Raw genomic sequence first — 26603 nt, 5'->3', positions numbered from 1 at the left:
GTGTAACTCTTCATCACAACTGGTGGATGATGCCAATTGAAAAGGTTTTTTTTTTCAGCTGCTAATCAAAGTAGTGTCCATTTTCACTGTATTCTCTTTCTCTCTGTCTGCTGAACTCTCCAAGAAGATGGTTATTGAAAATAATATTGTTTCCCATTGTGCCTGGAACCACCTGCACTTGCTTCTGCTAAGATCATGTTACCATCACGTTTTTATCTACCCAACCCCTACCTGTAATGAAATCTTCTCTGCAGCAGGTCTGGCACTCCCTGTGAACAGATATTTAAATAGCATTCTTGGGGAGGAGGAGCAGAAGCCGGGAATGTAGAAGAAAGAAATGAAACAGCATGTGAAGAGGATAGAACTGTAACAGATACTCATCCATACCAATAGGAAATCATGTGCAGAAATGGAAAGAACACGGAACAAGGTCAATCAGCCCAAGTGGTTTGCATTTACGTTTACCTTCTAAGCAAGAAAATAGTTCCAATCACATTTGCCCATCATGTTCCTCTTTACATTCAATCCTTTTTCCATCATCTAGCTATCAGTTCTAATCTTAAATGCTAACAAATTTTGCCTCAACTATTAACCAAGCAAGTGAATTCTCCAGCCTCAATGTTTTGTGTAAGATGTTTCTCCAGCCTTCTGCTCTAAATTGCTTGCATTCAAACACTGTTCTAGTGCTTTCCCCTCTGAGTAAGCTGCAATTCAGAGTTGCCTGATCATTCTCGACAGAAATACCATTGGCTCTGAGGTGCTTTGTCACATGGCAGTTTGTCCTGTCCTGAATTGCATCTTGGACCCTGGGCAGCCTAGTACCACTTTCCAAATTCCACTGGCATTAAGGAGGAGGCCAGAGGTCTGTGCATGCTGCTGTCCAGAGAAACAGTCTTATTAAGCAGGAAGACCTCTGGTCATTGAATTTGTGAAACCCACTGGTCAGTAGAATGACTGACTGGTCATGACAGCTATCAGATCATGAACGATGTGAGGGAAGCCACACATGTCCTGACTACTATGATCTGGAAGCTGATATGTGGGCTGCTGTCTATTCTGGTAGATACTTTTAATCAACCTGTTCAGAGGTGGGTCTAGAACCCAGGTCTGGTGCCACCAGAGCTCTGTGGAGCTGTCCTCCTTTTAGCTGCTACCTGCTGCAGGTAAAAAAAAACTACTTCATACTTCATCCAGTCCACACTAAAACAAAATTCCCATAATGTTACTGCAGTATAAAGCTGCATCCTTCTCTTTTTCATCATTAGTTCATTTGTCCTGTGCACACCGTGGATCTGAGGAGGTGGAGAAGGAGACAGGCGGTTTATATCCTTGTGGTGCTCCAGAGGAAAATCCAGGGCGAGACATTCAGTCAGTAACTTGACCATGGAAATATGCTGCTAACTTCACCATCTCTAATAGTACCAGCCCCAAGAGTGTCTGGCATTCTTAGGAGACATTTGTAGACTGCAGTGTTTGCTGTGGTGGTCTAAGTCTGCCAAATATCGAGTGCAATTTTCTCCTGCAAGAAGATTGGCTATATAACAAGCAGACTAGCGGTTCAGGAATGTGTATCAGGCTGCAAGAAGAAACATAGAGATATCAAAGAGTCAAAAGAAGTAGATGAAGCATTTATACATGAAATGAGTACAAAGAAAGAGAAGGTCATTCAGTCCTTCAATCCTGCTCTACCATTCAGTGATCAAGGTTGACCCACAATCTAATTCCACATGCCCACTTCTCCCCAGAGCAATAGGTATTAATCCCAATTGATCGATCATTAATTGACTTTTGTGGGTGAAAGTTCCAAACCTCTACCAGTCTGTTCGCGGGTAGAAATGTTTCCTGATTTCACCATCACAAAGTCGGACACGCAGATCTATACCACCAAAATAGACCAGCAGAAATAGTTTCTATCTACCCTATTTGTTCCTATAATATCATAAAACATTTTACCAAGTATATATTCCAGGAAATACAATCATGCTTTTTTTGTAATCTCTATTCATCCATTGGATATTAATGCTGGTAAGCCTGGGAAACACAGTGAAGCTCTTGAACAGTTATAGAACATGCATGTTGTGTTGTTGTCATGTGGTGTTTTAGAGGCTATTTAGGGTGCTTTATGTGTGAAAGAGGTGCTGCCAATATCTGAGAATTGAATCCTTGATTGTCTCATCTCCAGCAAGGAATGAAGGTTGAATGACTGAACTTCTTTTTCAGCAGAGCTAGATAGATTTTGGATTAAAAAGGGAGTTAAAATCTGTCAGAGGTAGGTGGGAGTGTGGAGTTAAGGCCACAATCAATTCAACCATGATCTTAAAGAGTGGTGAAGTTGTTTTGAGCGGCCAAATTGTCTATTCCTGCTCCTAATAATATGATAGTATGTTTGTCTGGAAGGGTATGCCAGCATAGACTGGTTGGGCCCAAAGGCCTGCATTGAATACAGCACAGAAATAAGCCATTTGTCTCATAATACCTAGGCTAGCTTTGTGAAAATTGCTGAACGTGTTGCAAGGCTGATGGAAAATCCTGAGGTAAGAGAGTCAGCCCTTGCTGCTAATGTCATCTCTCTTCACTGATATCAATAAACGTTTAATTCAATTTCCTCAAATACTTGGGCTTCTCAGGAAAATAATCCTGTGTCTGTGGGGTTCCCTATTCCCTATCTGATATTTAACTGTTTATTCGCAAATATAAGTTGAAATCCTAATAAGACATGTAACTATTATCTAAGTGTCAGTTTAGCTGACCAAACATTGACATTCCTGATGAAAAGCTTATGCTCAAAATGTCAACTCTCCTGCTCCTCAGATGCTGCCTGACTGGCTGTGCTTTTCCAGCACCACACCTTTTGACATTGTGGTGTTTGTCTAAATAATGAGATTAAACAGATAGAGTCATTCCTGTAACAGAAATTGAAACCTAGCTTCCAATGAAATTGAATAAAGTTTTTGCAATAATGTGAGTATAATTATATAGACATATGAAAGGTTTTAGCTAATCTGATTTGTAAAGTTCACTTTGCCTCTTTGCAGCAATGTAAAATGAAAAAACATTTCAGAAAATAGGTTGTTTCTCAGACAACCGCATGTTACATATGCAAACATTATTATAATTAATAAAGTCTTTAAATGTCAGCCCTTTTTCAAAGCAGCATCAAGTATCCACATCCTGTAGTCATTACAATAATCCAGTGATTGAGTTTTTCCAGAGAGTTGTGAAATCAAGTGCTGTACTCTGCTATGCAACATTTGTTAACTTTTCAATGTATAACTGAACATGTTTTGCATTAAAACAATCATGTGTGGAAGCTGCATAATTGCTGGCTGTTCTCAGTTTACTAAACTTAAGATATTTTGAAGAAATCAGTCACATGCCCCTGGCTGATGTGACTGAGGCAGCTGTTTGGCAAGTAACATGGCTGGGAGTCATCTTTCAACACATTTGGTGAAACACAGCTTTTTGTCTGAAATCTCAAGTACTTCATAGGGGAAAAATTCAACAACTCCACCCAATCTTAAGTCCACCCAACCTTTAGCCTATTTTTCCAAGATACTTTTCTTCCCAGCCTCTTTTCAAAGTGTGTCATTAACACCTGCTCCATATTAGTTTCATGTACTGAAAAACTATACAAACAGCCATGGTTTATCACTGCAGTTTGTTATCCTGTTGTTGGTGGACCAGGCTCTTTAGCACTTTAACAGGTCTTCTCAGTTTACAGCTGACTGTTTTGTGAGTATTACTGTAAAAGGAAATGGTTCTGAGAGAGTTAATGCTGAAGGGTCCATTAAGCTCCACCTCATCTAATGTCATGAAGACTTGGGAGAGGAAAGGCAGAACATCTTCGGATCTTGAAGAGGGCAGACCTGTTATCTTAGGGTTGCCAGGAATCTTAGTAACAATGTCTGCCTTACTGATATAACTTGTAGCTGGTTGCTATTGTGCGATAATTTCCATCTTGCTTAAAATAAGAGCCTCTTATTAGCATACAATAGTGGCTTTTAGACCAAGTAAACCCTGTAGACTCAGTTGGTAAAGGAGGATGGCGGGAGGTATCTACCCAGCTGCATGTTAGCAATAGTTTGCATCATATAGTTGGTTGACATGCTGTCAGTGGTGGTCATCTCTATATATAATTTACTTGCATAATTATAATAATGATAATCAATGAAGGTAATAGAATTCATATCGATGATTGTCATATGTGAGATGGACAGAATACAAGTTGTGACTGAAAGCATTAAAAAAAATGCATTTCTGTCACTGCAACAGGCCGTCGTTATACACTTTATGACTGATGAGGTTTGTTTGAAGTAAAGGTGTTGTTGTATTAGGAAATGGAGCCTATTTGTGCATTGCAAGCCCCTACATTTGTTGTTACTCTGGTATTAGATTTGTTAAACTTGTGTTTTAAATTTTTTGCAGCTAGGTATTGGGTCCATCGAAAGGAGAATGTCAATCACTTCCTTCTGCTGACAAGGCAGCTTAAACCTGCAGCCACCTGCCTCAGTGGCTGAGCTAACAATCCATTGACTTAGAGTAAATATTTCAATAATAGAAATGTGAACCATATGTAACATCTCTACATAACAGCTTGTGTTTTATTGGAAGAAAATGGGCACTTGACTTGCTGCTACAAGCAGATCAGTAGGAAAATCATCACAGACGTACAACATAAATAAACAAAATGGACTGGCTTGTGAAACACAAGCCCTAAGGTCTCAAAACTACATCTTTCAAGATGTCTAACATTTATGGTTGGATGCTTGATTGAGTTAAACCTTTAATTCTGCCAAGTCAAGCGAGGTGTACAGTTCATTCAGCCATCAATGGAATTTCCCATATTGTCAAGTCCTTCCCCAGCTCACCCTTGTGGAAACAGAGTTTGCCTTATAAAAGGGCAGTATGAGAGTTGGGCACCTGCAGACTACAGTGCTTTTCTCTCCCTTACTACTACAGTGCTTTTCTCTCCCTTAGTAAATTAAAGTTTGAAGTAAAGGGAATCAGTATATTATGATACTTACTTACTGTGTCACTGAACACACTCCTGTCTGCACACTTTGTGCATTGTCTACAGGATATGACAATAAGCATTCAAAGGGAATGTAAATCTCCCAATGAGTGATCACAATAAATAGAATATTTCCTTCTGAAAACCATCTGAGATACTGACTATGTCACCAGTGAATTGTCAAACACAGCTTTAAAGAAATGCTTGACTAACAGAACTAGAGTAACATGGACTATTAAAATTACTGTTTCGACTTATTCACCACCTTCCAGAAAGCTTTAATTTTAACTTGCTCTTTACCTTCCTTTGGGATATGGAGGGGTAGGGAGTAGTGTCGTTCTGGACCACACAAGGAAGGTCAGTCCTCCCCTGCCTCCATCCCATTCCCTCCAGAAAAGCCCTCCAATTTATCAGAGTGCTGGGGCATAGTCCCCAACAGTAAGCCATGTGACATTGGGCTCCCCACCTCCTCATCAGCTCTCATGTCTTTGGAGCTTTGGGGGTAAATTAATTGGGGCTGAACCTTTGAAGCCTAGGAGTTAAAATCTCTTGGAACTTCATACTGACAAATTTAGACGGTTTCATTTTGGCTCCCAGTCGTATCAAGTTAAAATTGGGACAAAGGTGGTTTTATGAGAATCACTGAGAATCCTGTTTCTTTACTATATATGAATCTAGCCACGTTACAAGTGCCTATCTATAAACCTCCCTTTTTGTTTTTGCAATCCAGCCAAACAAATTTTTTCCTTTAACTGGATAATCATGTTGTTCAGAAACATCTCTTTGTTTCATAGTTTGTTAAAGTGAAACTAAATACGTTGAACAAACAATGGTTTTTCAGCCGCCTCCTGGGGATATTTTAATCTGATCTGCCACTGTACCTAGCTGTCTAGCTGGGAACTATGAGAACATACTCAGCGTGACAAGCAAACTGAGAGTGATCAATGGGTTCACAGTCCCAGCAGGTTTCACACTTAGCAAAGCCAGAGAATTCTGCTGAAATCCTGGATACACCACATAAATCTGGCCTAACATTCTGTCAGTGTCTGTTCAAAATCCAGACTTATTTATTTAGATATTGAAACTTGTGAGCTTGAACAGGCCTTAAATTCAGAATCAAATTAGCTGCAGCAAACATTTCAGGAAATAGAAACAGGCCTGATCTGTTTTTGATAAGGATCTACTCTAACTTTTTATTTTCACACCTTAGTGGTGTCGTGTTGAAAACGTATTCTGTAAAGATCAGGACTGCTTGCTGATTGACAAACAACATTTTCATCTAGCTCTATTCAGAAGGCAGGAAGACTGTTTTGAATGGAGACCATGGAACTATATTTATATACTGTCAGAGATTTATGTCAGTCTATCAAGTCTGTGAAAGGACATTGTCAATGCATTGACCTTGCTTGCTGAGAATGTGAATACATTTCTGTTGAATTTCAGAACAGCCTTTGAAAAAACAATAGATAAATGTTCTTCTTTGTTCTTTTCTCCCTGTCATGTTTCTTTTCAGAATCAATTAATTGTGCAAAGAATTATGCTAAGCATGCTCACATTCTAAAAAGAACTATTGCTAATTTGTTCAAATATCTTTGACTCAGTGAATGTTGATTATATCAATGAAGGTAACAAGCTTGTCAAACTCTCAAAGCCTGACAATAAGAGAGACCGGAATGAGCCAACACAATTTTAAATTATTAAGATTGCTGAGTTCTTTAATCTAATGAATGTGTGTACCGACAATTAATCTGTTTGGATCAGTCAAATCCTTTCAGCCAGCTCATTTGAGAACATGATAAAATTTTGAAGGGTGCAGTAATGCTATATAATTGGAGTGTTGCTGTGAAATGTAGTACTTCACAACAACGTTTGTGCTTTTGAGCAAATATAACCTGAATTTCAAGTTATGGCCCAATCTGACACTGGAACAAAGCTAGAACTTCTGGAGGAGATGGTAACAAATTGTTTCTGAAGCAAAGCAAAGATGTATTAAGTTTGATTGTGCATCCTAACAGTTTCTATGAACAGTGGAGAATTTGGGGAAATTTTAAAAAAAAGACTGGCTTGAATGATAGGTGGCTTAAACTATATTCTTATAAAGGCAACAACAACATGTGCATTTATATGGTACCGTTTATATGGTAAAATCCCTTAAGGAACTTCATGGAACCATTACCAAACTAAACTTAGTGCCAACAGAGTTACTAGAGCAGACCAAAACCTACCAAAAAAGTAGATTTCAAGGAGCTTCTTAAAGAAGATTGAGAGGTGGGGTCTGAGGGAGTGAATTCCAGAGTTTAGGGCCTCGCTAGTTAAAGTATAGCCACCAATGGCAGAGCAGGTTGTAGGAGCGCAGATACCTCAGAGGGTTATAGAGCTGAAGGATCTTACAGAGATAGCGAAGAATGAGACCATAAAGGGTTCTGAGGTGTGGATGAAAATGTCAAAATACTAGTGTTGTTTAACCAGATTCCAAAGTAAGAGAAGAGACACAGTGGCTCAATGGTTAACCCTGCTGCCTCAATTCCACCCTTGGACAATGATCTGTGTGGAGTTTGTACTCTCTCCCTGTGACACAGAGGTGGGTTTCCTCTGGGTGCTCGGGTTTCCTCCCACAGTATAAAGATGTGTAAGGTGGGTGGATTGGCCATGCTAAATTGCCCATAGTGTGCAGGCTAGGTGGATTAACCATGGGAAATGTAAGGTCCCAGAGACAGGGGTGGATCTGGGTGGGATGCTCTTTGGAGGGTCAGTGTGGACTCGATAGGCCAAATAGCCTGCTTTCACAATGTAGGGATTCTATGTAATCAGTGAGAACAGGGGTGATGAGTAGATGGGATTTTCTGCGAAGTAGAATGCGGGCAGCAGATTTTTGGATGAGTTTAGGTTGCTGGACGATGCTAGCCTGAGAATTTCAGCAACATGAGCTGAGGTAAGAGTGAAGACAGATAAAGTTGATGGGGTGGAAATAGCTGGTCTTAATAATGGAACAGATAAGTGCTCAGAAGCTTATCTCATGTCGTACAACTTCTACGTTGCCAACAGTCTGGTTCAGCTACAGACAAGTGCCTGAGAGAAAGATGGAGTCACTGACTGGGAAATGGAGTTTGTGGAGGGTTTGGGGGAACTGAGAAAGATGGATTTGGCCTCCCAAATATTTACCCAGAAGGAAACTCCATTCCTTTAAGTGGTTTAAGAAAGAAGATACAGTGGAGAGGTCATGGGAGGAAGTGCTGAGGTAGAGCTGGCTGACATCACCATAGAATTGATACCTGACATTTTTGCAGTTGATGTTGCCAAGGGGCAGAATGTAGATGAGAAATAGTTCATATGGACAGTTATCTCATGTTCTGTCAGTGCCAGATGATATGAAAGCTGTGTTTTTTTGTTTGTCTGCGCTCACCAGTTCACTGCTTATGATTGGTTCTGTCCGCCTCACAGATCAACATCTGTGTTCCAGTAACTCTTATGAATGTGTTTAGCATCAGCTGAACTGGACATGATGTCAGGTAGGCAAAAGTGAGGACTGTAGATGTTGGAGATCAGAGTCAAGATTAGAGTGGTGCTGGGAAAGCACAGCAGGTCCAGCAGCATCCGAGGAGCAGGAAAATTGACATTTCGGGCAAAAGCCCTTCATCAGGAAATCTGACCTGCTGTGCTTTTCCAGCACCACTCTAATCTGGGCATGATGTCAGTCATGAAAAAGGAAACCTTACAAATGGCGATGATCTTGAGATGTGCCTTAAAGGTTTTGGTCATGGAGCTGTGATTATTTCCTTTGGCATGTTATTCTAGAGTGGGGTTAGACCATAACAAAGAGGAAAAGAAGTAGGCCATTCAGCCCCTCTAGCCTGCTCTACCATTCAGTAGGATGATGGTTGATTCAAACTTCCTCATGTCCACTTTTCATTTTCTCAGCTGTTCTTCAAAAGAAAGATTGTTTTGGAAACAAATGTGGGAATGGGGGTTGAAAGGATGGATATTTTGGAAGGACACCAGATGCAGGAATATAACTTACTCATTACAAGTAGTTCTCCGGCAATGATTAGATAGTTAAGAATGGAGCAATTCGCATGTAATCTCACCTAATGTGGGAGAAAATAGAGCAGCCAAGAGGATTGCGGATAGGTTGGAATGGACAATGATGGATAGTTCATTACAGTCACAAAAGCTGAAATTTGTAAATTTGGTATGAGCAACCTTGTACAGTGGTAGGTCCAGAGGAGGGTTCAGGGTTAGAACAGGGAAGATGGTCGGCCATAAAAGTTTATGGAAGGGAGAGAAACAGCAAAGGCAGCTAAATGTTTCAGATATCATTCAATCGTGGAAAAAATTAACATCCAAATTTTACAACAAATTTTTGAGGAACCCAGTACGGAAAATATATCATAAGGAGAGCTTAAATCATAACATGTCTTAATTGTCAGTCAATGACCATCCCAAAGAAAAGAAAATCTTATGGTTGTCTCAAACATTCAGTCATGTTACCATCGTGGATCCCACGCCATGAACATTTTGTGCGTTAATATTGACCAGTAACTCAACTGGACTCATCACATGAACACAATGGCCACAAGAACAGTCAGATGCTAAGAATACAACGGTGGGTAACTCATCCCATGAGTCCCCAAAGTTGTCCATCATGTACAAAGCACAAGTCAGGAGTGTAATGGAATCCTCCCCTTTTCTTTGTATGAATGAAACTCCAACAATGTTCCTTCAGTGTGCCTGGTTAAAATCCTGGAACTCGCTCCTTAATGGCATTGTGAATTTCTCTACCAAACGGACTGCAGCAGTTCAGGAAGACAGTTCAGTACCCATCTTCTCAAGGACAATCAGGGATGGGGAATGAATGCTGACCCAGCCAGTGTAGTCCCAGGAAAGAATAACAAAAAATAACATTCTACTTCCAACGAGTTATATTGGCCAAAGGATGAGGACAGGCACTAAATGCTTGCTGTGCTAATTAGAAATACCTGGTTAAAAGTCAAACCTTAACTCAAAATTTGGTCCAAATTACTAAATACCACAACCTAACTTGCCTGGAGGAACTAAAAGTAGGTTTACGATTTAAGTGTATATGGCTTTTTACATTGAATTACGCAAAGATAACGCTCCCCTTCCCTGAAGTGTGACACTGTCTGCAGCTCAGACTCTGAAATTCCTTGAGCAGTCACCTTTTGCTGCAAATGTATTTACCATGGATCAGCCTGGGTGACCACCAGTTTCCAAATAATACATCTGTAGGACATTATCTAACCAGCCATCGTGATTCAGTTTAATTGATGAATTAATTTTAACATTTTTAACTACATTTTCCAACTGTACTCTTTACCTGATTGAAACCACTTGGCCAATCAAAGGAGACACAGGAGAAAATGCCCACTAAACACATACCTGCTCTTCCATGACATCACTGTTCATGTCTGACAGGGAGAAACAGATTGAAGGGTCACTCTGCCACCAACTTTCACCTCCCATTGCTACTATTCTTCTCTGTAAGTTTATTCTCACAGTTAGCTTCACAGTGATGCTGAATCACTGCACACTCCTCCCAGTCTGCTTCACAGCAATGTTGAATTGCTGCACATTCCACTCAGTCTCAAAAAAGTCTCTTGCAATGATTATAGTGAGCCTTCTTGGACTGTTGTTCTCTATCATACAGAAACATTTACAATTGTGCTAGTGAGAGAGGTCCAGCACTGTGATCCAGTGGCAATGGAAGAACAGCAATACATTTGCAAGTCAGAACATTGCATGTTTGGAGGGAACTTGCGGGTTAGTGTTGCTGTGCATCTTGGCCCTTGCTCTCTTGGTGGTAGAGATGTTGGCCTTGGAAAATGCTTTTAAAGGAATATTTGTGAATTCCTACAGTGCATCTTGTAAATGATACCTATTGCTAGTTGTGGTAGAACTGAATAATTAAGTTGTGGATGGGTGCTATCTGAGATGATGTCAAGCATCTTTTTTTTATAGATATTTTTATTAGAAATTTAACATTTTACAAGTTTACAAAAATAAACAAAACTCTCAGATATAAACATTGATATACAATTAGCTCAAATATACAATAGCCAAAATTTGACAAAAAAAAACAAAACAACAAAAAAAAACCGAGAAAAAAAAAACAAAACAACAAAAAAGAACAAACAGACAAAACTCAACTATCTACTAATCTAACCTACAACTTACCAGGGTGTATATTTAAGTCTCTTACATGCTCGGGATGTGTTAACATCAGATATGATAAAACCCGTATTCGTGCGGGATTCCTCCCCCGAGGGGCCGCGGACCAGCCAGGTCTGTAGTCTCAATTAAATAAAAGCCCTTGTTAGGATAGCCGAAATATCTGTATTTATGTAATTCAAAAAGGGCTGCCATATTTTATAAAATAATTCGGTCTTTCGGTGCACCATGTTTGTAAGGAAGTCAAGGGGAATACATTCCATAATTAGTCTGTGCCAATTTGAAAGTCCAGGGGGGCCCTCCGCCACCCAGTTCATCAAAATATTTTTCCTTGCACAGAAAGAAAGAATAGAAAATAGTCTCTTCTCGTACGTGTCCAGGGAGGGAAAGTTCGAAAAGCCCAATAGGAGAGATACGGGGTCCACTTTTATTTCCGTTCCTAAAATTTCTGTCAGGGTACTTGCTACTTTAGTCCAATATCCACGGATCTTATGACAGGTCCATAAGCAATGTACAAGAGTGCCCACCTCTATTTTGCATTTAGGACACATTGGAGATGCTCCTGCCTTAAATTTTGCCAATCGAACCGGTGCTATATGGGCCCTATGAAGTATCTTCAGCTGGATAGCCTGGGTTCTGTTACAAATAGTAATTCTTCTAGCATTTTCCCAGATATCATTCCACGTTTCTGTGGAGATTTCTAGTCCCAGATCCTGATCCCATGTTTTAAGCAGATTATCCATATCTCCCGATACTTCATCATGTAGCAAATGATAAATATTACTGACGGAAGATACCCCCACTGGTCGTAGGACACTACATTCTCTATCGGATTTATAAAGACTATCTAATAACGTAGTCTTCTTCTGTATAAAATCTCGAATTTGGAAGTATCGAAAGAGGTCTCCATTGGGTAATCCGAATTTCTGACGCAGCTGTCCGAAAGACATCAGGACCCCATCTTTAAATAAATCCCCGAGACATGAGATACCCCTGGCTCTCCAGAGTTTAAAAGTGGCATCTGTTAACCCCGGTTGGAATCCCCATGCTCCCACTATCGGTGCATAGGGGGATGTTTTATGTGAATTACCCTCATTTTGCCGCATTATATTCCAAGCCTTGATTGTATTCAGTATTATAGGGTTTTTACAGTGATCTGTAATGATTTTCCTCTTGTCTGAGAATAAAAGGTTAATAAGTGGGTATTTTACTTGAGAAGCCTCGATGTCCAACCAGATTGATTGTGGATCAGACAAGACCCAATCAGCTATATAACTTAATAGGGAACTTAATTGATATTTCCTAAAATCTGGGAAGTCCAATCCACCCCTTGCCTGTGGAAGCTGTAGCCTCTTCAGCTTAATGAGGGGCCGCCTATGGTTCCAGATAAAGGAACTCAGCCAGCCGTATAATTTACATAAAGCTGTCCTCGGCAGCATCACCGGAAGCATTCTCATAGGATATAGGAGACGGGGCAGGATATTCATTTTGATTAATGCTATTCTACCCAGCCAGGAAATTGGCAGGTCTCCCCATCGCTGGAGGTCCTACCTTATCCTTTCCAATAAATTCACAAAATTAGCCTTATACAACTGACCAAATACTGGAGTAATAAAAATGCCTAAATATAAGAAACCCTCCAGGGACCAGCGAAAGGGAAAAAGGGAACCGTCCGCTAAGCGGGGTATCACAGCAAGGCCACCCATTGGCATAGCCTCCGATTTTGAAAAATTAATTTTATAGCCTGAGAATGCACTAAATGTATTAATAACTTGAATTAAGCGGGGTATGGACATCAAAGGGTTACTGAGGAATAGAAGAACATCATCTGCATAAAGGGTAATTTTATGTTTACCTGTACCAATCCTTGGGGCCACTATATTAGGATCAGCTCGTATAGCATCTGCTAGTGGTTCAATTATTAGCATGAATAACAATGGTGAGAGGAGACATCCCTGACGGCAGCCCCTACCCACACTGAAGCTATCCGAGCCTAATCCATTGGTAACCACAACTGCTTTGGGATCACTATACAATGTTGAGATCCATTTGGTAAACACCTGTCCAACACCAAACCTCTCCAATGTGTAAAACAAATATGACCATTCGACCCTATCAAATGCCTTTTCCGCGTCTAATGAAACCACTACTCCTGGTATCTTTCCTTGATGACAAGCTTGAATCATATTCAGAGCCCTTCTAACATTATTGGATGATCTACGGCCCTTAATAAACCCCGTCTGATCCTCCTTTATAATATGTGGCAGTATCCTTTCTAATCTCAGTGCTAATGTTTTAGAGAGGATTTTAAAATCTACATTTAGCAAGGATATTGGTCTGTATGATGTACAATCTTCTGGGTCCTTTCCTTTTTTGAGGATAAGAGAGATATTTGCCTCTTTCAGCGAAGGCGGGAGACAGCCCTGACTATATGCATAGTTATACATGTCCATAAGTGGACCAACCAGTATTTCTGTAAATTCTTTATAGAATTCAGCTTGAAAGCCATCTGGGCCCGGCGTCTTACCGTTTTGAAGGTGCCTAATTGCACCAACTATTTCTAGGGGTGTAAGAGGAGCATTTAGGACCGATACTTGTTCCGGAGTTAGGTCTGGAAAAGTCAAATTTTTAAAAAATGACTGCATCTTCTTCGCCCTATCTTCACAATCCTGTGATTTATATAACTCAGAATAGAATTTTCTAAAGGTCGCAGAAATCTTTTTATGATCATGAGTCAAAATACCCGTACTTTCCTTGATAGACATAATAGTCTGAGGGGCCTTTTTTTTCTTTGCAAGAAATGCTAAGTATCTACCCGGTTTGTCGCCATATTCATATAATCTTTGCTTTGCAAACAATATTTCCCTCTTAGCCGTTTGAGTAAGTGTAGTATTTAGAGCTGTCCTAAGAGCTGTAATCCTTTGCAATTTAATAATAGAGGGTCTATCAATGTATGCTGTTTCAGCCGCTTTTAAGCGGGTTTCAAGCAAACGCTGTTGTTCTCCTTTTAATTTCTTCTGGGTCGCTGAGTAGGAGATGATCAAGCCTCGCGTGTAAGCTTTGATGGTCTCCCACATCATTGACGGGTTGCTAGCTGTACCTGAATTAATTTCTAAAAAAGTTTTAAATTCTTGAGAGAAGTACTTTACAAATTTACTATCTTTCATTAAGAAGGGGTCCATACGCCAATGCCGAGGGGATGTCCCACTGTTCTTCGCCTTAGTTTCCATATATACAGCAGCGTGGTCAGAAATTGCTATATTACCTATTTTACAGGATGATATGGAATTTAAAAAAATTGAGGGGGCAAAAAACATATCAATTCTGGTATGACATTTATGTGGATTAGAGTAGAAAGAAAAATCTCTACCCTGTGGATGAAGACATCTCCATACATCTACTAATCCTAATTCTTTGTTCAGATCCATCAATTGTCTAGATCTGGGAGATACTCCTGCAGTACTCTTGGGAATCCTGTCTATTTCCGGATCCATAATACAATTAAAGTCTCCCCCTATAATTATATGACGGGCATCAAAAGCCATCAATTTTGAGAAGGCTTCCGTTATAAATTTAAAGGGGTGTGCCGGGGGGCAGTACAAATTTAAAATCCCATATTCCTCTCCATTTATGAGGGCTTTAATCAAGATATATCGTCCAGATTCGTCTTTTATCTGCTTTAGGATTTTGAAAGGGAAATTCTTCCGAACAAGAATAACAACTCCCCTGCTTTTTGAGCTAAAAGAAGAAAAAAAGGCCTGATCAAATCCGCCCTGTCGTAATTTCAAGTGTTCTTTATCTGACAGATGCGTCTCCTGTAGGAGAGCTATATCAACTCTTTCCTTCTTAAGATTTGATAATATTTTCTTCCTTTTAAGTGGCGAATTACTCCCTTTGACATTCCAGGTGCACCACTTAACCGATTGATCAACCATAATCCTCTGGGCCAATCCGAGACCCCTCGGGAGGGGGAACCCCATCCAGAACATCCCGGGCATGGAACATGTAAAATTTACAAAAATAAACCCTCTTTAATACACCCACAACAATACAGTAAAAAACTATTTCTAAATAAAAAAAATATAAAACGTATCTAAGTGGAGACTTTCCCCCTTGTTCCCAGGGGGCATCACTTCCTCTCCAAAAATCCCTCATATCCTCTCCCAACCAATGCCCCACCCTTGACCCAGGCACTCCTCAATAAAGTGAGGAAAATTCAAATATAATACAAAGCTAGAGTTAACAGTGAGCACCCCACCCCCACCCCTACCAACACCTGGGTATATTTGGTAATGTTAATACCACATATAAACATATAACTATAAAATTACCAGTTCAACAAATAATAATTAAATATGATAATACAAAATAACGAAGGGAAAAACAACCCCGCTCCTAAAGACAGAGGTAAAATCGAATAAGGTAACCACCTCCCCCCACCCACATTAACCAAATCCCCCAGCTTATATATACATATATATACATACACACATATATATATATATATATATATATACACATATACATACATACACACACACACACATATACATACACCCCTCATATATACATAAAATAATAACAGAAAACAACTCCAAGGGGGGGGGGGGGGGTGGGGGAGAAAATCAAATCCCTCTCCCCACCCCCCATAATAATATTAAGCAATAAGGTAAGAAAAGAAAAAAAAAGGGAGGGGATATAAACCAAAACGGGGGGGGAAGGCAGACCAACATCCATTATGTCCTACAGTTTATCTAAGAGAGTCCAAGAATTCCTTAGCCTTTTCTGGTGATCCAAAGTTATATACAGATCCTTCATGGTTAAAGCGTAACATCGCTGGGTAGCGTAAGGAGTACTGTACATTTAAGTCCCTTAAACGCTTCTTCGCATCGTCGAATGCCTTCCTCTTTCGAACCAGAGCCGGGGAAAAGTCCTGAAAAAGCATGATCTTGGATCCTTTGTAGATCATAGCTTGGGGGTCTTTTCCGAGATTTCTAGAGGCTTCTAGGAGTATCTGCCTCTCCCTGTAGCTCTGCAGCCGGAACAGGACCGGGCGCGGGCGCTGGTTCGAGCCGGGCCCGCGTATTGCTACCCGGTAGGCCCATTCCACCCTTACCTGGCCTGATCCAGCTTGCAGATTTAAAAGTTGTGGCAGCCACTGCTCCAGGAATGCTGTAAGCTGGCCTTCCTCTTCCTGCTCGGGAAGGCCCAGCACACGAATATTTTTTCGACGACCTCGATTATCGAGGTCGTCAATATGATTTTCCAAGGTCCGGACTCGCTGCTCGAGAGTCCGGACCTGATCCACGGCCGATTGAGCGGTTGTCTCCGAGGTCGCGGCCTTTAGCTCCGCCCCTCCGACTCGGCGTTGAATTTCATCAATTTCACGGTCGTGCTTCTTCAGCGCGGCCGACGACTCCCAACGATTCCTGGATTCGACGATAAAGGCATCAATCTTCGAGTCAAGCTTGGAAAGCATTTCTGCAAGGCTTGTTACTGTAGGTAAGTCCCCCGGGGCGGCTGTGGACGCCTCTGCTGCAGCTGGAGAGTGTGGGGGAGGGGTTCCTACTTGCTGAGAGCTGCGGGCTCCCTTCCCTTTAGTCATTTTTACTTAGGATAAAGTTGCTTAAATATAATATTACACCACTAATTCAGTTACTAAACTATTATAAATGATTTATAAATGATTTGGTGAGCTTGGTAGGGGGTAGGTGACCCACTGTGCCCAAGTCTTGGGAGGAGCACTATAGACTCAGTCTTACTGGGTCGCCGCCATCTTGGATCCCCCGATGTCAAGCATCTTAAGCAGTGGCGAGTTGCACTCATTTAATCAAGTGGGGAATATCCATCATACTCCTGATTTGTGCTTGAAGATGGCTATGGAGAGTAATGAGGTGAACTATTGCTGTAGCATTTTTAGCCTCTTGACTTACTCTTGTAGGCAGAGGACTAGCATAATTACTTCACTTACTTATCCAGCCTATGGCAGTTTATAGTGGGAGATCCAGCAATGGTGATACTATTGAATGTCTAGGCGAGATAATTAGATTTTCTTATGTTAAGGATGGCCATTACCTGGTACTTATGCAGTGTGGATGCTCTTGTCACTTATGATCCCAAGCCTGAATGTTATTAGGTCCTTTTTCATGATGACATGGATACTTGTGGAGAATGGTACTGAAGACTATAATTATCAGTCAAGATGTCCACTTCTGAACTTTAGTCATAAGGAAGGTCACAACAGTGATTTTTTCCAATGAATTAAAGCAGAGTTCAGTTATTAAATTATTTCTAAGATTCTATTGAATAGCAAGACTATAATTTATGATACATATTATTTATAATACATTTATTTCATAATATTCAGAATTCAATGGATGACGAATGTTGATGCCAGCAAATAGATACTTAAATTTCAAGAATTAATTATTTTTGTGTTAGTTATTGTTATGCAAACAACTGTTAATTAATGAACGTTAGTTACTATTCCATTTCAGAAATAAATGGTATGAATGGTATGAAATCAATGATAAAATTCAAATGATAAAGTGGAATAAATAATTCATGAACTCAGAGATTTTCTTAATACATAAGCTGCACTACCTAGAGATGTAAAGTCTAAACTCGACATCAGACAAGTTGCGCAATAATTGTTTCCAGTTTCTAAAACAGCCTGTGTTTATAATACCTGATCTTACAAGTGATGCCAAGGTTAGGTGCATACTTTTACTCAATTTGCATTCCGCTTACAATTGTGTAAACCGTATGATGCAAATCTTCCATTTAGGATTGAAAACCTTATATCTGATCCTGCTCTGACAAAAAAAAGTGCATACCTTTCGAGGCATTCTCCCCATGAACGTCTGGGTCATGAGCCTTTCCAGCTAAAGCAGCCTGGCCCTGGGCAGGAGCCAGCAGCCAGCAGTGAAATTCATTGGAGTTGAAACTGCATCCATTTTCCATGATAATTCCAGCTGTATTTCAGGTTGGAAAGGTTCTGAAGCCACTTTCCTAACTCCTGAAATAAGGTAGGGTGGCAGTTTAGAGGCATGAGGGTGTGGCAGTGATTGAAAAGGTTTGGTGCTAGAGTTTGGATGCCAAGTGGATGAAGTGGTTGGGGTGCCAGTTGAGTGAGAGTAGGGCAACAGATGGATGAGGAGTGGGGTGGCAACTAATAGATGAGTTGTGGAAGGGGGTCTGGTTTGAGTTGTTCTTGGGAATTAGGGTTTGGATATGGTTTGGTCCATGGGCAGTGGGAGGGGTCAGGCTCTGGGAGTGGGTGCAGCCAGCTGTTTGTGTCTGAGGGAGCTTGGGGGTCTTTAAGTGATGGAGAGTCAGAGTTGGCTCAATCCTTGGAGAGGATGCCCATGTCTGTGTCTCATGTGGAGGTAGAAGAGAATTTGAAGAGTCAGGGGATCTGGTCAGGAACTGCAGGGTGAAGGAGATGGCTGGTTAGGTTAGAGGAATCGAGGGTTAGAGTTGGCTAACTCGAAGAGTTGAAACAGGGGTCAGTGTTGAATGGAGGGTTTCAGTTTAATCATTATCTAGGAGATGGAACATTTTTAAATTCCTCTAACATTTCCTGGCTAAGTCAACCAGAATTCTATTAAGTCTCAGACTCAGAGTTGGAGGTTTCTTCAAGGGCTGCAGGCACCAGGTAATTGTTCGTTTGGGATTACAACGAGAAGGACAATTCCTGGAGAGTCAGCTACATTGGGATGTCCACATGGGCTCCATGTGCAACTCTTGTCCACCCTACTTCCTATCTGGAGACCTGGCCATTGTATTTTGTGCTCACAAACAAGGGAAAGAAGTATTGTGAGGTTGACGATGGAGGCAATCCACCACTTGTGTTAAACAGTAGAGATTACTGAGTCATTGGTAACGGTAATAGCAGTAGTTCATGGCATTGTAGCGAACTATATAAACATTACTGGAACTTGTCTGGCCATCTTTGAGCCGTGCAATTGCTGACATCATCACAATAGATGGTACAGTACACACATTTTCAGATATTAGCCATTTCAGATTCTTGGACAACAAGAAAATGTTTAATACAATGACATGAGCTCCATTTATATTCTAGACCTAAATCTATGCAGCCTGATGAACTAAGGTGTTTAATAGCACAGGAGGTCAGGCAGCATCCGAGGATGCTGGGCTTTTCCAGCACCACTCTGATCTAAACTCTGGTTTCCAACATCTGCAGTCCTCACTTTTGCCTAAGATGTTTAATAGTCTACCATAACTGCTTCCAATTATATGTTCTAATATATGCTTTTATATCTCTAGTGACATAATCTTCTCAAATTGTCATCAAAAGCTGTAATTAAAAGATTCATGGTGGTTTGAGAAAGAACTAAATAAGTAACTTAAAAATTTTGATTGGTGAGTTACTAATTACTACGAAAATTTAATCGTAATTATGATGATACATAGTGAATTGAATGCAAGTTACAGTAATCCTCCATAATGATTTGTGCACACCTGACATTCTCTGTAGAATGTCTCACAGTTTCTCGCAAAGAATTCCCGTGCTAGTCTTTCTTTTTACTATTTCAATTCTATAACAACACTTAAAGTATCTGTACCTAGGTATCCTATACAGAAGATGGCGCTGAGAGGTGACATTACAAACTTTTTACTGCACTCATTCGAGTGCACATGACAATAAAAGCTATTCTATTCAAAATATAGAAAAATTCATTTGTGGAGAGAAGTTGAAGAGAGAGGTCTTATGTTTACCCAGGGCTACTGTTATAGCTTCCAGTTATATCCAGTGCGTGGGACACCAATGGAAATTCTAAACAAAATATAAGTAATAGCTTCCACCATTTAGAGTCATAGAGATATACAGCATGAAAACAGACTCTTCAGTCCAATTCGTCCATGCCAAAAAGATATCCTAAACTAATCTAATGCCCAAGGTTTGGTGAGAAGATTTGTAGCTCGGGTGCTCGTTGTTGTGGTTCTGTGCGCCGAGCTGGGAAATTGTGTTGCAGACGTTTCGTCCACTGTCGGAGAATTCACCACAAAGGTATACAGGAAAGCCACACACACAGACCAAGTCCTGAACTACGAAAGCAACCACTCCAATACACACAAAAGAAGTTGCATCAAGACACTGTTCAAAAGGGCCACAACACACTGCAGCACACCAGAACTGCAAAAAGAGGAAGAAGAACACCTCTACAATGTATTCGCCAAAAATGGACACCCCCACAATTTCATCAACAGATGCCTAAGGGAAAAACAACTGAATGAAGACATACCACAACCCAAAGGACTAGCCACGTTACCATACATCAAGAACATTTCTGAACTGACAGCCAGACTACTACAGCCACTAGGACTCATAACAGCACACAAACCAACAGCCACACTCAGACAACAACTCACCAGGACAAAGGACCGATACCCAGCATAAGCAAAACCAATGTAGTGTACAAAATCCCATGCAAGGACTGCACAAAACACTACATAGGACAAACAGGAAGACAGCTAACGATCCATATCCATGAACACCAACTAGCCATGAAACGACACGACCAGCTATCCTTAGTAGCCACACACGCAGATGACAAGCAACAGGAGTTCGACTGGGACAACACTACTATTATAGGACAAGCCAAACAGAGAACAGCCAGGGAATTCCTAGAGGCATGGCACTCATCCACAGATTCTATCAACAAACACATCGACCTGGACCAAATATACCGGCCACTGCAGCGGACAGCTGGAACTGACAACCGGAAGCGGCAGGGACAAACCACTATAAATGCCGGAGGAAACATCACAGAAGCGCTTCACAAGGAGGCTCCAAGCACTGAGGATGTCACCTAGACTGGGGACGAAACATCTGCAACACAAATTCCCAGCTCGGCGAACAGAACCACAATAATCTAATGCCATTTGTCAGCACTTGGTCCATATCACTTTAAATCCTTCCAATTCTTATACCCATCCAGATGCCTCTTAAATGTTGTAATTGTACCAGCCTCTACCACTTCCTCTGGCAGCTCATTTCATATACGCACCACCTTCTGCATGAAAAAGTTGCCCCTTAGATTCCTTTTAAATCTTTCCTCTCTCACCCTAAACCTATGTCCTCTAGTTCTGGACTCCCCCACCCTCAGGAAAAGACTTTGTCTATTTATCCTATCCATGCCCCTCATGATTCTATAAACCTCTATAAGGTCACCCCTCAGCCTCCGACGCTCCAGGGAAAACAGCCCCAGCCTATTCAGCCTCTCGCTATAGTTCAACTCCTCCAACCTTGGCAACATCCTTGTAAATCTTTTCTGAACCCTTTCAAATTCACAACATCCTTCCTATAGGAGGGAGACCAGTATTGCACACAGTATTCCAAAATTGGCCTGACCTGAATTTCTACCAAATTTCCACTTTGATGTTAGACAGAGGTTTATTGACTACATGTGAAATTCCCTGAGCGTGTTCTCTTAGAACACTTTTGGAAGCCGAGAGACAGAGCAAACTAAAGTGTTTTATGCTGCATATACTTAGTGACTGAATAATCAGCTGCTGTGAAAGGTGCGTTGTGATAACAGTGAGAGAAATGAAGATATTTACAACTGGAGAAAGTCACTAAGTGCTGAGTGAATTTGTGAATAGATTTGAAGAAATGAATAAGTAACTATACATCATTTAACAAGTGCACAAAGAGTTAATGAAGCTCATCCAGAGTGGAGGTGAAGGATGTAAAGGTCTTTCTGTAGCTATGGTCATGGGTTGCTGATTTCTATAGAATCTGGGAATAGCGAACATAATGAGACCTAAAAGCATTAGAAAAGTCAACCCTTCAGCTGATGAAGATCTGGATTAGAGTTTCAATACTTGGAAGTGGTGGTTCTTGAAGCAATGTTCTCAAGCTGGAAAGGACTTGGTGACATACAGTGTGAGTGGTCAAACCAACATAAAAACAGCACCAAAGCTGAGCAGCCAGATACAGTCTAACACAGGAAATTGGAAGGGAATTGGAGGGAGGAACAGTAAAGGATGGATCCAAATATTGGCTTTGCAAACACCAACCTGAACGAAGTTACTTGAAGTTGGATAACTGTTGGAAAGTGTAGGAACAGTCTTAATAAGGGAGAGGTAGCATTATGAGTTTATCCATAACCCCTACCACCTAACTGGTGCTCATTTTTAGTTATTTGATGTTGCTTCTTCATATTATTTTATTTCAAGGAATTCAGCAAAGCAATGACCTTTCATAAATCATTGTGTTAATTATATTGTGTTCACAGATTTGAAGGCCACTCATACATCTCAGTTTTACAGTGTGTCCTCAAAACCTTTGGATTACAGAATCTTGTTAATGGATGAAGATCAAGACCGCTTATATGTGGGCTGTAAAGATCACATTCTGTCTCTCAATGTAAATAGCATCAACCAGAATCCCCTGGCTGTAAGTTTTCCTTCTGATATTCTTTTAGATATGGAAATGGCTTTTGTTAATGCTGTTGTTCTTAGATTTCCATCTGCCCTTTACTGTACTGCTCTTGCAGTAAGATATTGTACAGACCACCCAGTGTTTAGAATTATTGGGTACCTTACTGGCCTCCTAAGATGTGACTGCAGCTTCCTATCGTATTTCTCCTATGGTTTTAAGTAGCTTCAACCAGTCCAGACAATCCAGAAGCTGCTTTCAATAGGAAATTCCTGATCATAACCATGTCATCACATCTAAAAATTATACATTAAATTACCTTCCAAATAAACTGATGATAAAAAAAGTCAATTTACTGAAGTCCCAGAAGATGACTGATACAAATGATCTATACAAGTTGCTGTTTTTTCTGTTTTTATAGGAGTAGAAGATTCTCCTCCTGTTAATGCTTTTCCCTAATTGTCCTCATCCCGTCCCTTTCTGTTGTTATACGAATGTCTAACCGAGACAGCTAACAATAAACAGATTGTAGAATTCCATCTACAAGGCCTGTATTTCTCATTTACTGTGTCTTAAATTGCTTTAATGGTGTGCTGAAGTATTTTGATATCTTTCATCAGGTTCACTGGCCAGCATCGAGCAATAAAGTGGATGAATGCAAAATGGCTGGCAAGGATCCAAATGTAAGTAGCAAATGTTTAGATTCTCCATGTGGTGGTGGTTGTTTTTTTTTTTGACAGACATGAATTGATTGTGAATTGCAACACAGAAGCATGTCATTTGGCCTGAACTGTCCATGTCAGTGTTTATCTTCCACGTATGCAATAACTCTAATCCCAAGTACCTACCATTCCTATATCCCATGATTCTACTCTCCTTCAACTACTTCCCAAATAATTAAATATTGGCATGGTTTCTGCTTTAACTCGCTATACAAACATATTTCTCCAGTCTTTCTTAAATCTATTCATTTAATCTTCTACTTTTGTTTATACTACACTCTCAACAATGGGTCACAATCAACTTTAAATTATCCCCAACTTTTTTCTAATGAAAGTAAAACTGATTTGTTTATTCCTTACTTTACATTTGTATCACATCTGCATTGGCCCTGATCAAACAGCTTGATATTAAAATTCTCGTCCTTTTTTCAAATTCCTCCATAGGCCTTAGAGTGATAGAGCCTTAAAGTAATAGAAATTTTAAAGCATGGTAACAGGCCCTTCAACCAATCATGCCTGTGCCAGTCATCAAACATCCATATATTCTACTAATCCCATTTTCCAGCACAGCCCATAGGCTTGTACACTATGGTGTTTCAAGTGCTATCTAAACAGTTCTTAACTTTTTTGACAGTTCCCACCTCTACGTCCTTTTAGGTAAAATGTTTCAGATGCCCACAACCCTTTGGGTGAAAAAAGCTTTTCCTTAAATCCCTCTCTAAATCTCTTGTTCTTAAAACTGTGCCCCTGATTTTTGACCCCTCTACTAAGGGGAAAGTTTCCTCCTTTTCTACAATGTCTACGCCCCTAAGAACTTTGTACAGCTTAAACAGACCCCAGTAAGCCTCCTTTGCTCTGAGAAAAATGACCTCAGCTTATCTAAATCTCTCTCTATAGCCAAACCCCTCCAGCCCAAACAACATCCTGGTGAATCTCTTCAGCATCCTCTCTCATGCAATCGAGAAACAAAAAGCCATAAATGTTTTCAAGTTTGGATTTAATTTTGTGCAGAGCCACAGGAGCATGGGTACCAGCTGGATTAAATGGATTATGGTGCCAGCTGGCCCAGACTTACATTGCGTAGCTTCAGTTCTCCACTCATCTACACCACTGTACCTACATATCCAGATGGGTTCAGCATAGGAGCTAACCAGGGTTTGACAGGCCCCAACCTGCAAGCCCCATTTGGTAACTGCAGCATGCAATTCCCATTTAAATATGGACTGATCCCAAATATTTTCAAAACTGAAGAGTCATTTTGGACTTGAAACATTAACTCTGTTTCACTATCCATGGATGCTGCCAGACCTACTGATTCTCTCTAGCAAATCTGTTTGTTTAATAGAAACGCCTTGATTATTGCTCTCTTCACCATTTTCTCTTATTTTTTGGTAGAACGGTTGTGGTAACTTTGTTCGTGTCATACAAGTTTACAACCGAACTCATCTATTTGTTTGTGGAAGTGGAGCATTTAGCCCCATCTGCACATACATCAACAGAGGTCGCAAATCTGAGGTGAGTGTCGTATGACAAATAAAGTGGTCATTGCATAACATCTACTGATTCTTATTGCACATTTGGCTCTGGAGCTGACCACTGGCTGTTTCTCTGTTTTGCAATGATGTAATGTTCAGATTGCTCCTGCTTTGTGCACATTACTTTTGAAATCCATGTAATTATTACACTGCATTCTTGTTCCTGCATATTTCCGTTTTTTTCTATTTTTAAAGAATTTCATTTGCATAATATTTTATTGCCTCAGTCAAAAACATCCCAAGGTACTTACATAATTTTTTATTTGATGTGTGGTGCGCAGTGTTATATCAGGAAAAGCTTCACAGATTTGTAATGTGATGTGTAAAAATAATTCTTAGATTATAACAGGAACCAATAGTTTCAGGAGGCTTTATACAAACTAGCTACAGTTTGAAGTTAAAGAACATTTACCGAAATGGCTGAATAGACTTTCATTTACTGTCTGTTAGCATATAGTACACAACCTTTGTTCTTGAAAATGTTAACTGTAAAATAATGTTTTTCCTATTTTTATTGACGAATGCTAAATTTTCGTCAGAATGGACATTAAAATCATGAGATTTATTTGTTAATTGATCTACATTTGCATCCAAAATGTGGTCAATCTTGCTATGCAATGTCACTGATAGTGCAAGAAACCTCAGTCTGTCAGTACATGGCCTGAGCTTCACTTGAATTTCATTTTCTATTTTCTTACCCTGTGTTTATTTTATATTCTATCACACTGATGTTCCAACTGAGACAGGAAATATCAAGTTATTTAATCACTTTTGGCCTTTCAGTGCAACCCAATTTTAGAATATAAGCAGGACATCAAAACAGAATCCATGTAGTGTGAAAGATAAAAACGACATTTTTATTTAGTTAAGGTTGGCTATTAGACCTAGTGAGGCACTTTAAAAATAAAGCTCTTATGGTAGTTAATAGTAAGAAACCCGAGTGTCAGCCACTATGGGCTCAAATTGTGTTGAGCAGACATCATGCACAGCAGTAGGAGGAGGATGAGTAATGGAGTCTACCCTGTACTTCCAGCCAAGTAGACTGCAGCTAAAATGCTTCATGACTCCTACAACTTTAAGGTAGTAATTATCATTGACTTCCTCAAGGCTAAGAATCTAGAATCTAGCAAGAGTTCTGGCATTCTTTGGTGCATGTGCAAATGCACATGAAATTGGCACCAGCTTGCTGGAACACCAAACAAAAACAGAAAATAAATAGAACAGTAGAATCAATGCTTTCTGTTTTAATACTAACTATGTCTGCCCGTAATATTGCCTACGCACAGAAATAATAATTAGTATTTTAATAGCAAGTTGTGATGTAAGTTGTGCAATTTATATATGTTTTAATATCATTTGTTTTCGAGTATTGCTTTTGTATTAGTGGCATATGAGATTTTGTCTTTGTGTATGAGATGGTTTAATGATTAACTTGTTTGTATTTCTGGAGGATTTAAAAACCCCATGAAAGAGAGACTTCCTACAGTGATATTGGGCATTTATTTGCATTGTAGCAGAGTTTGAAATCTTTTCTTATAGGAAAATGCCATATCTTGGAAAGCTTTGATTTATAGTTGTTTTTGGCTTCCTCTCTTTTGCGTAATAAACTTCAGTTTTATTGTTAAAACCAATTGTGCTGCATTGTGTATTTGTGCTTCACTGAAAGAGCACCTTGTTAAGTTACAATAAATATGATTTATCAAGCTAGATTTTCAGTCTGGGATCTGGCTTGTCCAATA

At 40.1% G+C, this 26603-nt stretch overlaps 1 protein-coding gene across 2 annotated transcripts in view; it reads left to right on the top strand.

Annotated features, from left to right (window-relative positions):
* The window catches only part of sema3c (sema domain, immunoglobulin domain (Ig), short basic domain, secreted, (semaphorin) 3C), a 171881-nt gene that overhangs the window by 78096 nt on the left and 67182 nt on the right, over nucleotides 1-26603 (top strand). For both annotated transcript variants that reach the window (XM_043713776.2, XM_043713775.2), the window contains exons 3-5: nucleotides 22465-22625; nucleotides 23228-23290; nucleotides 24725-24844. In XM_043713776.2, coding sequence (XP_043569711.1) covers nucleotides 22465-22625; nucleotides 23228-23290; nucleotides 24725-24844 — 344 coding nt within the window. The remainder of the gene's footprint in view (nucleotides 1-22464; nucleotides 22626-23227; nucleotides 23291-24724; nucleotides 24845-26603) is intronic.

This window comes from Chiloscyllium plagiosum, unplaced genomic scaffold (assembly GCF_037043375.1).
Source record: "Chiloscyllium plagiosum isolate Xiang-an unplaced genomic scaffold, Cpla_swu_hap1 HiC_scaffold_23, whole genome shotgun sequence".
Taxonomy (NCBI): Eukaryota; Metazoa; Chordata; class Chondrichthyes; order Orectolobiformes; family Hemiscylliidae; genus Chiloscyllium; species Chiloscyllium plagiosum.
Note: the sequence above shows the minus strand (reverse complement) of the source record. Positions and strands in the feature narration are given on the sequence as shown.